At 37.9% G+C, this 15433-nt stretch overlaps 2 protein-coding genes across 2 annotated transcripts; one reads left to right on the top strand and one right to left on the bottom strand.

The window, feature by feature from the left end:
* Positions 1-702: 702 nt before the first annotated feature.
* On the top strand, positions 703-9562 carry cers4a (ceramide synthase 4a). Its single transcript, XM_039683017.2, has 11 exons — positions 703-1149; positions 1817-1996; positions 2662-2779; positions 3945-4063; positions 4148-4205; positions 5808-5858; positions 6682-6774; positions 6859-6987; positions 7333-7439; positions 8133-8289; positions 8374-9562. Coding segments are annotated over exons 1-11 (1206 nt in total). The 5' UTR covers positions 703-1147; the 3' UTR covers positions 8566-9562.
* A 544-nt stretch (positions 9563-10106) lies between these two features.
* Positions 10107-14155, bottom strand: LOC120486249 (kelch-like protein 23). Its single transcript, XM_039682137.2, has 3 exons — positions 12561-14155; positions 10729-11137; positions 10107-10486 (listed from the first exon to the last, which is right to left on the bottom strand). Exons 1-3 carry the CDS (start codon positions 13567-13569, stop codon positions 10180-10182), a joined length of 1725 nt encoding a protein of 574 aa, XP_039538071.2. The 5' UTR covers positions 13570-14155; the 3' UTR covers positions 10107-10179.
* Between the last annotated feature and the right edge of the window lie 1278 nt (positions 14156-15433).

Raw genomic sequence — 15433 nt, forward strand, 5'->3', positions numbered from 1 at the left:
AACACACAAAATGACTTATTAAAATGTGATTTTGGACTGGATTTTTTTTAACCTTTTATCACAGTCTTGGACATGTCAAAGATTAGAAATTTTTGTGCAGCATCAGATTTGAACTTTTTCTCCCGTTCGAGGCTGTTTTTGCCCCATTGACTTTCATTATAACCACATTTTTTGATTCCATGACACCACATAATCATGCATTTTTTATTGTTGATGGTTTTCCCTGTTGGTAAGAGTCTGTTGGGCCTATACCAGAACCAGGAAGTATGACCATATTAGCCCGGTTCTGTCAACACTGCATTGGCTGCCTATTAAACATTGTATACATTTTAAAATATTGCTGATTACTTACAAAGCACTAAATGGTTTAGTTAAGAAATGTTTTCAACAATTAATAATGTTGTTTTCCTCCTTTTGGAATCCCCTCTGATATGAAAACAGACAGTGGATGGATTGTAATGAGCGAGACAGACAGGACTTAATTGACACTAAGTTGGCAGAGCCTCTAAACACCCGTCAGTCATTTTCTTGGCAGAAACACTAAACAGGAAAAGGGGGATTTCAGAGATTTCAGCAAAACCAGATTTTGCTTGATCTTTAGAAAATTATCAGTCAACACACGTAGAAAGATAGATAGATAGTGTATGTTCATCTAATGGTCGGTAGGGGGAGCCGGAGTCTATACTGGTGTTAATGGAAAGCAAAGCACCTTACAGTCAGCAGCACTCAGACTCAGCAGGATGTTTCCTTTCCTCCCTGATGGAGAGAGAGACGGAGGAGATGCTGCTTCTGCTGTCGAGATCTCCCGTTTCTCTGGCGGATTCATGGATTCTCGCGACCCTGGGATCATTTCATGAATGCAGGACTAGTTTTATTCGTGGGAGCTTCTAAAAGACTCAAAAACAGAGGTCGATGTTGTGGATGCGAGTTGATGTCGTCGACGCGGTCGCGCGCATTCCTACGAATTCGCCGGAAGAATCTGCGCGAGGGATTGTTTTTATTTCGATGTAGAGCGATCATGATGATGGATGCTGTTTATATCGAAGATCGGGAATATTATTATTATTGTTAAGAACACTAAATTCAAATAAAGACGCCTTGAAAAGGCCTGTAACCGATCATCAGCTCTCATCCTCATCATTGAAGCATGTAAGCTACTGTAATGATTTTTTTGTATTTATTATAATAATCGCGTAATTATAAACGTAAATAGTAATATAAGGACTTTTTCGTTGTTTTCTTTATACGTTAAGTGTCTTATTATATGACAGACGAAAGCAAAGAGTCGAAAGTAGTAAACTTTAACTCTTTATCATAAAAAAAATTAGATTGCAGAGCTTTTTTGCATTTCTTCTTATTTAATCGTGAATAATTAATGATTTTGTTGAACGTCTTAAAAAAAGATTAATAACCCACTTGATTAGTTAAAAAAATCTATATGATTAAATAAATATGTGGTATTAGATCGCGATTTAATCTGATTTGTTGTAAATATCGGCCTGAAAACTATCGACTAATCGCTGTGGACTCGTGACGTCATGGAGGCCGATTATCTAGATGTACTGTACGTTTCTCGTAATATTATATAGTTTAAACTCAGCTGTCAGAGAGAGTAATGCATTTATCACATCAACTGCTCAAAATTAAACAGTTAAAGCAACAACAACAAAACTCTGTGATTATTAATTATATAGAGTTTGTGAATGATATTAGTCCAGCTACTGCTGACGGAATTATCTGCGTCATCGGTAGATGGTTTATATGTTGTAATTAGTTTGCGGCCTTTTTTGACTTTCTCCTCATACTGTGTCTGTAGGCTAGAGGAACTTGTAAACCAGTGGATTTGGCGGCAGGACTTCTGGCTTCCTCCTGGCGTCACATGGAAAGATATCGCAGACGGGGCAACAGATGGAAGTCGGCATCCCGCACCCCGTGACCTGCTCATCTGCCTGCCCTTGGCCCTGGGTTTCATCGCGATGCGCTTTGTTTTCGAAAGGTCGATATCAATATCATGTCTTCATTGAATTATTTATTAGATTAAATAACATTAAATTAAATATATTACATTACTATAGAACATAGTGCTCTGTAGCTTTAAAGCTTGCTTCTACGCAATGTGGCTTATTGACACAAAACTGTTGTGCGATGTGAAAACAATGTCAACCAATCAGAAGATATTTCATGTTAAACGCATATTTATGACAAGCAATATTTTGGACCAATGAGTTTCGCTGTGGGCGGGGCTAACAAGCATATTGCAAATCAACAAAATGTTGCTTGTCTACACCAAATATGCTGAATATTTTTTTGATTGATTTCCTTTGGTTGTGAGGTGAAGGACTCGCCCTTTACAGTTACATTCACAATTATTCTCGAGTTGTCAAGTTTGTTTGCCAGTAAATCTGGATGGGCGGCTCAAGCGTAGACCTGCTAAAGGGTGCGACTCTCTCCTGGTTGCAACGACAGCTGTTTCTTACGTCCTCCTGAAACTAAATCTTGGCCTTTATTTATCAGATGGTCCCCAATATCTGGGTCTACACCACCTTGCGTTTGAATAAAGATCATGAGTTACAGGCAGCATCAGCTGTCAAAAGTGCATCTTTTTCATTTGCTGTGAACCGTGTCGCACCTTTAACAAAAGCCATTGTGTGTGTCCCGTAGGGTTGTGGCGTTGCCGCTCAGCCGATGGTTGGGCGTCCGTGACAGGGTTTGGGTTCATGTCACGCCTGTCCCGAAGCTGGAGGCGTTTTACCTGCAGAAGAAGAAACAGCCGTCACAGGTTAGTGAGTCACATGTGCACCTGTGTGTAAAATGAGATATTTAATTCTGTTTATCAACATCAGAGGATCTGATGTCACTGTCACACCCTACATAGGCAGCTGATGAAGACGACGAGTATGTAGCACACAAATATTGGGTACAATTGTGCATTTTTAGTCAAATATATTTGTTTTAGCAATATTTTTCAGTATTAAACAAAAATATTTTAATTTTTTTTTTTTTTGCAATGCATTTTGGGATTGCATTCTCCTTGAATTATACATTCAGTGCTGAGATGTGCAGGCAGCAGAAGATTAGAATGTAATATTAAACATTTATTTAGTAAAAAAAAAAACTTTTAGACATTGTTAAAGATTATAAAGTGTAATAAGATAATTAATACTCTAAGATAATTATAGTATATTTTATAAAATAATAAAAAATTAATTAATTAATTAAAATTAAATCAATATTTAAATAAATCATTAATTAAACTAAATAGTTCATTAAAAATCATTACATTTAAATAATTATTAAATCTAGGGCTGTCAAAAGATTAATAGCGATTAATTGCATCCAAAATAAAAGTTTGTGTTTACATAATATATGTGGGTGCACTGTGTATAATTATTTTGTATATATATATATATATATATAAATACACACACATGCCTGTATATTTAAGAAATATTTTCATGTATATACTGTATATAGATTTATATAGAATTTATATAATATATTAATTTTTTTTTTCTTAAAATAATTATACTGTGTATAGTTATTTTATATATATATAAACACACACACATGCATGTATATTTAAGAAATATTTTCATGTATATACTGTATATAGATTTATATAGAATTTATATAATATATAAATATTTTTTTTCTTTTTTTTTCTTAAATATACATGGATGTGTGTGTGTTTATATATATATAAAATAATTATACACAGTGCACCCACATATATTATGTAAACACAAACTTTTATTTTGGATGCGATTAATCGCAATTAATCGTTTGACAGCCCTAATTAAATCAGACAGATTAATAAATGTCTGTTGTAAATAATAGTGTATATACTGTATATATAGTAGTGATAAAGAATATAATGAGTTCCAGTGTAATTATGCATTCAATTTTAATATGTATTTCTTGTGTGTGTGTGTGTTTTTCTTCAGAATGATTTGGCGGTCCTGGAGAAGCGCTGCGGACTCACACAGCGCCAAATCCAGACCTGGCTGCGTCAGCGCCGGAACCAGGACAGACCCAGCAACACCAGGAAGTTCTGCGAAGCTTCGTACGCTCACATATTTCTGGCCACATCATAATTAGTGCTTGGTTTGCATTTGATTAGAGTGGTCCTTTCTGTCTGGTTTCTCAGGTGGAGATTTGTCTTTTATCTCATCGCGTTCTCATCTGGCCTCATCTCCCTGATTAATGTGAGTATCTCCAACGACTTTCACTCTGCTGTGATCTCTAAAGCATCTTACCAGCTCTTTCCTCAGAATCAACCCCTCATGATCACCTTTGCGAGAGAAATATCAAGATATTTTGGTTTTTGTTGTAAGACAAGTTGTCTTATTTTAGACTTGTGGAAATAAAACATCCCAAATACACATTTTAATATTTATTTTACTGTCTATTTGTGTCTGTAGATTTCAGTTACAATGCATACATATCTCTCAAAATGAGTTTTAGTTTCTCCACTTATGTAGCAGTGGGATGGCCACAATTTTGGCTTCGGTACGATACCAGAACATAATACCTCGGTATCGATACTAAATCGATACTACAGTCGGAAAAAAAAAAGTTTCAATTTAAGTCAATTGAAAAATTTTATTAAACACTGCTTCAAACTCTCCACTATGTGGAAAGAAAAGTATCAAAAAACCAAAAACGTTTAATCTAAAAAATTAATTAGTTAAAATAGGTTATTATCTATTTAGATTAACATATAATAATAATAATAATCGAAAAATAAAATTACACGTGAACCAGCTGTCATGCATCAACAGAGAATTATCAACATTTATAGCATTCATTCATCTTGGATTGGTTACTGTTTGGTTTGTGTTTATATTATGTATACAATGTATAAAGTAATGTTAAGATGCTAAACATGTATTAGTATAACATTTTTAGGTCATTTTATTACTAATTGATCTAGATTAATAAATGCTATATTGTTAGGCCAGGGTACCAAATGAATGTTGACAAATCTATGTAGCTTAATTGTAATATTAGTAATATTAATCGCTCAGTCTCTCTCTCTCTCTGCCACAGTGGCATATGCCATTCGTTTTATTATCACTTGTATACTTTATTCATTCAAATTAAATTCATATGTTTGTTTGTTTGAAAGTGCAAAAATTACGAGACGTAAACTGAATTGGTTCTAGCGTGTCATGCAAGAAGATTTGAGCTTTCGTGTTTACCGTATCATATTTAATTGATACGCTCTTATGTGTGTGCGCTGTTCAGTGTTCAATAAAAGTCTAAATTAAATCAGTTGAATGATGAACTCACCTGTCGATCTCTGAACTCTTTGAACAAGGAACTCACGAGCGCTTCGGCAGATTTGATGTGTTGCCTCCTCCCATGTCAACACATTATTTAAAGCAACGTTTGCCGAGTGGTTCGTTGAGCTCTGTTTCTTTACTATTCTCATAACTTAGGCAAAGTAATGCCTTATTTCACTCATACGGCTCTCTCTCTATTTGATTTCGGGCACGAAGAAATTTGAATGAGCTTCGTTTGATCCACCGTGTTTCCTCGTCAGCGTTTGCCGGTTTCGCGTGACCCGCGTCAGTTTCGGTAGCGCACTGCCGCCTAGTGGAGAAATTCGAAACAGCAGCGCATCAAATACCGAATTTAACAAAATTATGATATTGTACCGTTTGCAATATATTAAATACCGGTATTTTTGCAGTACGGGTATACCGCGCATCCCTATAAATTGGTGCATGTTACTCCAAAAAAGTGTTTTTGTTATCAAAACTTTTGCACATTCTCAATTAATCATTTTTGATGATGTTCTTCAGACGTCATGGTTTTGGGATCATCGGGAATGCTGGCACGGATACCCAAGACAGGTCTGTAACAAACGCCTCTCGACACACGCTCACTTCCTGTGAACCTAACCCTTTTTTTTTTTTTTTTTTTTCAATCAGTGATGTTTTTTTTTAATACAAGTTACAAACATACAAGCATCACAGTTCGTAAGCAAACATTATACAACAAAAAATAAATAAACCAGTGATTCAGAGTTCAATTTCAGTAAACGAGGCTTTGTTACGTCATCAATGATGAACATCATTACTGTTTGGAAATGCAATTGGTTCGCCGCTAGGTGGGGGTGATGATCTCTCATCTCTCTTTTTTTTTTATTATTATTATTTTTTTATTGAACACATTTATTTATAAAAAAAAACAATTTACAAAATCTCTCGTTGGGAGACTCATGTGCATAACATAAACAGTTACAATGAACAAAATGCAATAAGCCGAACCTAACCCACTCTGTTGAGCTGAACTAGGAACTAGTGCGATACCATCAAAACAATCATAGAAATATATTGAACCATCAATCCCCTTTGTTTTCAGAAATTAAGGATAAAATGTTTCTGTAACTTTTTACCTTTCACTTGTTTGAATATTGATGTTAATTTAAAACTATATAAATATGTTTTTTAAGTCAAGACAAACTTCGATGTTTGGCTTAATAAAGGCTGGCGAAAAATTGAAGTAGTTTTAAAATCTTTTAATTCTGAAATAGTTTTATGTAAGTAGATTTTAAAAGTAGGTTTTAGTAGATTAAAAAGTAGATTTAAAAGTAGGTTTTAAGGCCAGATATATAGACAGATAGACAAAATTCCTAGTTGTGCTTTTCCTGATTATTTGTGATTTGATCTGTAGGGCGTAGCAGAAGCTCAGTACTGGTATTACATCATGGAGTTGTCCTTCTACCTCTCGCTTCTGCTCTGCGTGTCTGTGGACATAAAGCGCAAAGTAAGTTTGACTTCTTCAGCATGAACTTATAAGGATCTTATAAGTGATGAATTGTGCTTATGTGTTTTTGTCCTGGATTTTTAGGACTTCAAAGAGCAAATCATTCACCACATCGCCACCATTTTCCTCATCGCATTCTCGTACTGTGCCAATTATGTCCGAGTGGGAACCCTGGTGATGCTCGTCCACGACTCCTCGGACTTCCTGCTGGAGGTAAAGCGAGGAATTTGATTGGCTGTTCTGTGAGTCTTAGTCTTAGGAAACATTAGTAATACAATTGAAACAATAGTTTTATAGTCCCGATTGGCACTTAAGTCAAACATTAAAATGTCCACAAAATTCATCGTAAAAATAGTTTAAATCTTGTCAGATTTATTTTAGTTTCAGGTTCTTTTTGCTTCAGGGGTAAATAAATACCAGGAAATACATTATAGATTCAAAAATTTTATTTTTTTCCTTAATAGTAACAGAAACGCATAAACGACCTTGACTTCCATCAGTTTATCGCTCACATAAATAACCTTAAAATGTCATCTTTGTTTAATTGTTGATTTGCAGTCTGCCAAAATGTTCAATTACGCTGGATGGAGGAAGACCTGCGATGCCCTGTTTGTCATTTTCGCTGTGGTTTTCCTGCTAACTCGCCTCGTGGTTTTCCCGTGCAGGTAACGTCATCGCATCATATATGAAGGCACGTTTAAAGCCTTCTTAAACTTTTGCTGATAATTTACTCACCCCCATGTCATCCAAGATGTCCATGTCTTTCTTTCCTCAGTCGAAAAGAAATTAAGGTTTTTGATGAAAACATTCCAGGATTTTCTCCATATAATGGACTTCAATGGGGACCAAACGGTTCAAGGTCCAAATGAGAGTTTCAGTGCAGCTTTAAAGGGCTTTAAACGACACCAGACGATGAATAAGGGTCTCATCTAGCGAAACAATTGGTCATTTCAAAAATAAATAAAAAAGTTTTTTTTAAGCACAAATGCTCGCCTTGCTCTTTTCTGTGATGCGCGTTTGTGACTCCTTTTTAAACTCGTTTCAAATCTTTTTTCGAGTCATGAGCGATGGTTTCGCTTGATAAGACCCTTATTGATCGTCTGGAATCGTTTAAAGCCCTTTGAACAGTTTGCACTGAAACTCTCATTTGGACCTTGAACCGTTTGGACCCCATTGAAGTCCATTATGTGGAGAAAATTAATTTGTTTTCGACTGAGGAAAGAAAGACATGGACATCTTGGATGACATGGGGGTGAGTAAATTATCAGCTAAAGTTTTTTAAAAGTGAACTACTGATTTTGAATACATTCTCAGATGTCCAGATGGCTTAAAACATTACTTATAAACTTAATTTCCAGAGTTATCTACACAGCTGTGGTGGATTCTTTGGACGTCTTTCCTCCGTACTCCGGTTATTATTTCTTAAACGGCCTATTGCTGGTTCTTCAAGCACTGCACATCTTCTGGGCTTGGTTGATTCTTCGAATGGTTCACAAATTTGTATTTTTGGGCAAAGTAAGTATCAAAGTCGCCATGTCTTTAACTTTTTTTCTAAGTGTTACGGAATGGTCATTTAAGAAACGTCAACGTGTTTTTAAGGTGGAACGCGATGAACGGAGTGATGAAGAGAGTGAGGTTGATGAAGATGACGTTGGAGAAGAAGAGTGCAGTAGGGAGCAGAAAAAGGGTGCATTTAACTCAAAATTGGCATCATTGGCCAATAACTGTGTTTTGAACAATTTAACCAATCAGAGACGAAAAATGAATAGCAGAATGCCTAAAGCCAGATAGAAGCTACTTTACTGTATGTATTTTTTATGTTTAAACATGTTAAATCACCTCCACTCCTCTTGGTTTATCTTGTTTGTCAAGATCCAACTTTGATTTAACAATGTTTTGGTTGTGTGATATGGAGAATCTAATGCACTGATTGCGTAGAATAAATACTACTTGTTTGTATTATTCCATTACCATTAGAGTATATTTGATATATGGGTTCAAAGCGCTGTCTTTAATTGGTTTAATTAAAGTTAGACTAATTAATCAAACAGATTGGGTGCATAAAAAAGATTCACAAACACTTATTGAACTGTTTAAATTAGGTTGCTAATGTGTGGCGACTGTTCGTTAGACTGTTAAGTTAACAAAAGTCCGCTCTCCTGACGAGAGATACCCATAATATTTAGTGGCATTCTTTTTAAGTATTTTTAATAGAAGAAAACATGGATATTTTAGTCTTCTGGGTTGTATGAAAGTGTAAGCTCTGTGCTTGTTTTTCTAAACGGGCATTTGTGGTCCGCTTAGAAAAGACTTAGAGCGCCATCTATTGGTGAAATATCCAATCGTCTTTGTGATTTTGCTACTGTTGCAAGGAACTACTGGGGCTTGTTGTTTTGTAAGATAGTATTTTTTGTTGTGCATTGCCTTATTATACAAGAAATGCGATGATTTGTGCATAGAAGTGGGCAGTGGGATTTGAGGACTCCTATGTAGACCCCTTGATTATTGAATCTGCTCCAAGGGCTAAATGTTTTTGTTGTTCTTCATAGGGCTGGAAATGTATTAATGTTTAGAATACGAGTTGTTTATTTGCACAATATCCATAAACTGAGCCTTTGTCTGAAATCTGTGCATCTGTCCTACACTGTTTGACTTTTGTTTTAAAATGACCTGAGATTGTTTTTGTATGTTTAGTTATTGGGATTTTACTAACACACTGCAGATGTTGTATAACTTGTAACGACGACAGAAGTGGGATATATTATGAAATAAGAACTTCCATCTTCGATATTGTGTTATTATTGCATACTTGTTTCTCACTCCCCCATTTTCTCTGACCTTTTGAATAACAATAAGAACAATAGAGTGCCGAAGTGATGACGTCACTTTGTAGGACGACTCGGAAGCTAGCGGCGCATGGGTTCCCTCGGTCAAAAAGCAATGCATTTTCCCCACAGACTTGCAGAAAATCGCAAAAAATAAGATCTGTGTTTAACAAAGGGTTGTGACCCTTACACGTTTTGTTTATCAAGATAATCTTTACAAGTTAATCCAAAATTTATACATTTTAAAGCCTATATAAATATTTTTAAAAAACACAATCAGACACAATAAAGTTTAAAAAACCATAAGCAGGTTTAAACAGTGTGCTTTATGTCATAGATCAAAACGAGAAAATATTTCGAGGCTTTGTTCACCACAGACCTTATTTCAGGCGATTTAGCAAAAAAACATTCAAAAATCCCATAGGCTTTAGAGCGAGGGAACCGTAGTGCTAAAATGCTAACTCACTTCCGCGTTTTGGCCTACAGAGTGACGTCGTAACTTCCTCACATAAATAATTATCCCCAACCTTGCTCAACAAAATTTGGTTTATTGTGTCATTTGGCTGAAAGAACCGTGGCTTCAGAAGGGATTCACACGCTTTGTGACTGAACCTCGTATGGGTACGGGACAAGGTATTTTATCATCAATTTCTAAGCAAGTGTCAATGTAAGGGTCCAGTAGGATCATGTTAGGGAATGTTTTGTTAATCTTCCTCTCGCTCAGTATGTAAACCTGCCCGTTTACTGTGGCACAGCCTGTGAAGAATTTGTTGTCCAGACAGTCCTCTTGAAGAATGGTCCACTCGTCTGTGTCGATGTCTAAGCGCAGAGCCTGTCCTCCCAGCAGATAGAGGGCACCATTGAGCTCTGTTGCGAGAAGGTCGTAACTGGAAAAGAAGTACATGTGTACAGAACTGATACTGGACTGGTTTAAGTGGCACTTGTGTATGGCCTTAAAACAGGAGTGGGAAACTCTGGCCCTCGAGGTCCATTGTACTGCAATGTTTACCTTCAATCCTAATCAGATTTCAAGTAATCCTGATTTATCAGACTTGATTTATCAGACCGTGAGGGCCAGAGTTGCCCTACTCTTCCCTTAAACAAATTGGACACAATTTTGTTTACTCACCGTGGGAATGGAGAATATGACACCACGTCCCATTGGTCAACCTCTGGCCTGTACCTCTGAATCCCACTGTAAACGTCGCCATTCTCATCCAGACCACATGCTACGTAAATACAAGTCCCCAAACTGACAATAGCCGCCCTTTCCACAGCCCTCACCATAGGACTGACGGCATCCCATTCTTCTGCTCCCAGAACCAACCTCTCAACGTCAGCCACGGGTCCCTCATCCGTGCTACCGCCAAACACAAACAGCTGGAACTCCAGAGCCGCTGAGCAGTGGCTGTGTCTAGACTTTTGCATCGCCGGGCCATCCACCCACTGCTCATTGGCACATTGATAAATGCTCACCCAATCCACGTTGTACCACAACACATCCCGAAAGTAGCCTCCAGTCACTACTATGCAGTCCCCTTAGAGAAAGAAATAGCGTTGGTGAGGACCGTAAGACAAAGAATGCGTAATAACGTCCCTATTCTGATACTAGAGATCTACCTTAAAGCAAAGTTCCCAAATCAAACACCTAAACAAGCTCATTCAGATCGTTACAAAACAGGTGTATGGGAGCAGGGTTGGAACTGAACTCTTCTGAAAGGACCTTTTCTTTTGCAGGGATGGATGGGATTGGTACCATCCACTGTAGGGGTGAAACTGATACTACAACTGCATTTCTTTCTTATCATGTCCACAGAGAACAAATAAAGTTGTTTAACTTCAAGTATGACTGCACAATAATTGGTAATAGTTCTGGTTGGCTATTTAGCCTGGTTAACGCCAGATCATGTATCATTAGCCGCGTTTCCACAGCAATTACCAGGAACTATTTGTCCCAGGAACTTTTTTCACAGGAACTTTTTCCCCCCAGACCGCTTGCTTACTGCGTTTACACCGCGAACTAAAGTACCGGTCTGGGGCGGGAAGATTAGTAGTGACGTTGAACTGCGTGCGACTGCTCTTCCCAAGCCTGCGCGTTTGTTTTGAGTTTTGTATGGAGGAGATTCAAGCTGTGCTGCTTTTGTGTGCGATTGGTTTACTAACGAGGTAATTAACAAAACGGCAGAAAAGAGACGAGCACCCAAAGCGTATTCAGAAAGCTCGTAATGCTAGATATAAAAGTAGACGTTTGTTATCAGCGGACATTGACCGTGAGATGGATGAGACGAACGCGCGTCATTGGGCAGAAAGAATAGCGTGGTGAGAACCAATCAGCATGTTCAGCGCACAAGTTCCACCCCGAAAGTTCCTGAACTCTGAAAAAGTACCACCTCACAAGCAGGGACTTTCTTTGGGGGGGGGGGGGGGTTCCTAGGGTTCCTGGTTCCTAGACCCTGGTTCCTATGGTGTAAACACACCGAGTACCACCCCAAAGTTCCTAGTTCCTGGGGAAAGTTCCTGCGGTGGAAACGCGGCAATTGAGAATGAGACGTGGTCTGGAAACCACATGTAAATTTTCTCGTATTTGAGGCGTGGTTTACGAATGCCAGAGCCGAATTATTGGTTGCTACGAATGTCTATCAAATGCGCCTGTGCTCCCTCCCCGTTCTGTGATTGGTTCCCTATTTCAGGGGAAAATTTGGTTCATGGTATCCAGACTGCCTAGCAGCGCGAATAACGTCGTGGCATAATGGGGAAACCCAGGCTAGTTGGCTGTTCATATCGCAAAGCTTTTTTGGTTATATGCTGTTCTCTGCTACTACAAGTGTAGTACTTTTAATTGGGTAGATCTACACGAACAGATTTGAGCACTCCTGACATAAAAGGCTTATATTGGGAAAGGCATGCAACACTTCATTGTGCTAACAACTTAAAATGTATAGGGCCAGATGAGGTTGTTACCTACTGCAGCCACGGAGTACTGTGTGAGACACTTCTTTTGCAGGGGTGGATGGGATTGCCACCTTCCACTGTAGGGGTGGAACTGGTACAGCAATTGCTCTTCTTGCTCATGCGGCCCACCGAGAACAAACAGAGTTTCCCTTGAACGAGTTCTGGGGATAGACCTGCCCATAGTCCAACTACAGGGCAAGTTATCGTTCAGTTTACAAATTAGCTTAGCACGTGGGTCTGAACTGTTTATCTTGGTCAGAAGATCCGTAATGTAGGGAAGACTTAAGCACTCAGGCCTAACCAGGCCCACTAGTTCCATGAAGTCTTCTTCCCGACTTGGGTCAAAAGCTGCCCAGCGAAGGGCGACGTCAAGGACCAGGTCTTCCCTGGGAATGCTTAAGTTGTCGCTAGCGAGGAGGTTGGCAATGCTTTCCTTTGAAAGGACCATTAAGTCCTGCTCGGAGGCTATGGCAGGTAGATGGGTCAAGGCTACTTCCCTTGCAGCGACGTAGAGGTCCAGACAGCCAAGGTGCCAAGCATATGCCATCATTCCCAAACAGTTACTATGATGCAGTTGCCTTTCCAAGAACTTACAGCAGAGTAGCCGAGCCCTGTCCAACTGAAGGAAGTCGGCGGCCTCCAGAAGATCAAGGACGTTTTTTCGGTCTAGGGTCAGCTTTAAGTTCTTTGTGAACTCCATCAGGGTTTGAAACTGCCACAGTCCAACTCCCTTAATCTCAATGTGCTTCCTAGTGCTCTCCCGACCGCCACCGAAGAACAAGGCTCGGAAGTAGGGACTCAGCTGGGCCAAATGATTGCGGTTCACAAAGAATAACTCTCCCTCCACCTGGAGCACTACGTCAGGAGCGACAATGACACCATGCTGATCCTCCTCAATTAAATCTTTCTCAGGTTCTGGGCTCCGAACATTGGTACCTACTTCTTGCTTTACACAAGCCATGATTGTGCACTTACCCTCCCACCACTTGCTTCTCTGCTGAAGCGAATCATGTGACATTTATAGCCTGTCACATACTCTCCATGGGAATGGGGTCAGCAAGCAAAGGAATACAAGGGCTAAATATATCTTGGGTACAGTGCTAGCAATGCCTGATTTCAAAAAGCACACAAAATGCTTTTGTGAATATCTTTTTCGAGGATTATTATACACTGCAAGACTGAATCAGTCTCCACATCAAGGTTTGAAATGTGTACGTATGCAAGATTTAAGTCAATACTGCAAGGGGTAGATTTTGGACAACTGAAATGTTCTAACACATATGAGGATTTTACTTGGGGAAATATTGATGATTTTTTTTAAAACAAATCTCTATATGGCTCAATAAATAAATGCCTTTAGAGAATACACTACATGGAGGATTTCATGTATTTTCGATTAATAGCATTAAACTTTTTTGCAATCTTGTCACCGTTTACTAGCGTCAACTGACTCTTAAAAAACAGATAAATCATTTCAAACAACTGCACAATTGTAGCCTACCTTTTGTATTTGTAAATTTTGTATACATCCTATTTCTTTGTTTGATTTCACTGGTATAATGCAATTCAATGTTCATACATTTAAAGGGTTAGTTCACCCAAAAATGAAAATTCTGTCAGTATTTACTCACCCTCATGTTGTTCCAACCTGTAAGACCTTCGTTCATCTTCGGAACACAAATTAAGATATTTAAGATATTAAGATCGCTCCTGCATACAGTCCATAGGCTTCTTGAGGGACTGGCTCTTGCTGTCCTCGAAAAGTCATTAAAGACATCGTTAAAATAGTCCAAGTGACTACAGGGGCTCAATCTTAAGTTTATCAAACGACGAGAACACTTTTGTGCGCAAAAAAACAACAAAAATAACGACTTTATTTCAACTATTCGTTTATTTTTCTCCTCTCCGCGAGTCAGGTTACTAGTTTATAGCGTAAGCTTCTGTTATTGTACGTCACACGCATCACACACACATGACCAGCGTCGGCCAATAGTGAGCCTACGTGTGACGTAGCTCTACGCAATCACACTACGTTAACTGACTACAGGCCCATGGAGAAGGAAGTGAATAGTTGAAATAAAGTCGTTATTTTTGTTGTTTTTTTGCGCACAAAAGTGTTCTCGTCGTTTGATAAACTTAAGATTGAGCCCCTGTAGTCACTTGGACTATTTTAACGATGTCTTTAATGACTTTTCGGGGACAGCAAGAGCCAGTCCCTCAAGAAGCCTATGGACTGTATGCAGGAGCGATCTTAATATCTTAAATATCTTAATTTGTGTTCCAAAGATGAACGAAGGTCTTACGGGGTTGGAACAACATGAGGGTGAGTAAATACTGACAGAATTTTCATTTTTGGGTGAACTAACCCTTTAACTTCAAGTATAACTGCAGAAGAACTGTGTAAAGAGTACAAATAACAAGTGTAAATTTGTTTTTTGATACTTTAATTTTCCTTACCTGATAAAAAGGAAATAGATAGTCAAAAGTTTGCCACCTCCCCGTCGGGGAATCGAACCCCGGTATTTAATACATTACCTTTTTCAGTTTTACATAATAATATGTATATTATTGTATTATGTATTATAAATAAAATGATAAACTTATTATTTGGTGTTTACTCTGGTTATATTTCATATATATATATATATATATTGGATTTCTGTGCATAGTTAAAGAAATATAATGTGAAAATCTCTAAAACAAATAAAGGTCTAAAACATTATCAAAATGTTCTTTGCAATTATTCACATTCAAATATTTTCTATATTAAAAGAGAACTATACCCTATTATAATTTAAATGTTTATTGAGATAATTGGACATTTCGTACATCCTACACAAGAACAAATCTTATAAGTTTTATTATATTTTCAGCACAAATTT

This window comes from Pimephales promelas, chromosome 2 (genome assembly GCF_988280905.1).
Source record: "Pimephales promelas chromosome 2, fPimPro1.hap1.1, whole genome shotgun sequence".
NCBI lineage: Eukaryota > Metazoa > Chordata > Actinopteri > Cypriniformes > Leuciscidae > Pimephales > Pimephales promelas.

Excerpts from the sequence above, each read along its gene's own strand:
- cers4a (XM_039683017.2), top strand. Across the intron at positions 1,997-2,661 it reads ATGCGCTTTGTTTTCGAAAG|GGTTGTGGCGTTGCCGCTCA; the intron begins GTCGATATCAAT and ends TGTGTCCCGTAG. Across the intron at positions 4,206-5,807 it reads GCCTCATCTCCCTGATTAAT|ACGTCATGGTTTTGGGATCA; the intron begins GTGAGTATCTCC and ends GATGTTCTTCAG.
- LOC120486249 (XM_039682137.2), bottom strand. The coding sequence starts at position 13,569 with ATGTCACATGATTCGCTTCAGCAGAGAAGCAAGTGGTGGGAGGGTAAG. Across the intron at positions 11,138-12,560 it reads GTACTCCGTGGCTGCAGTAG|GGGACTGCATAGTAGTGACT; the intron begins GTAACAACCTCA and ends TCTTTCTCTAAG. Across the intron at positions 10,487-10,728 it reads TCATATTCTCCATTCCCACG|TTACGACCTTCTCGCAACAG; the intron begins GTGAGTAAACAA and ends CTTCTTTTCCAG.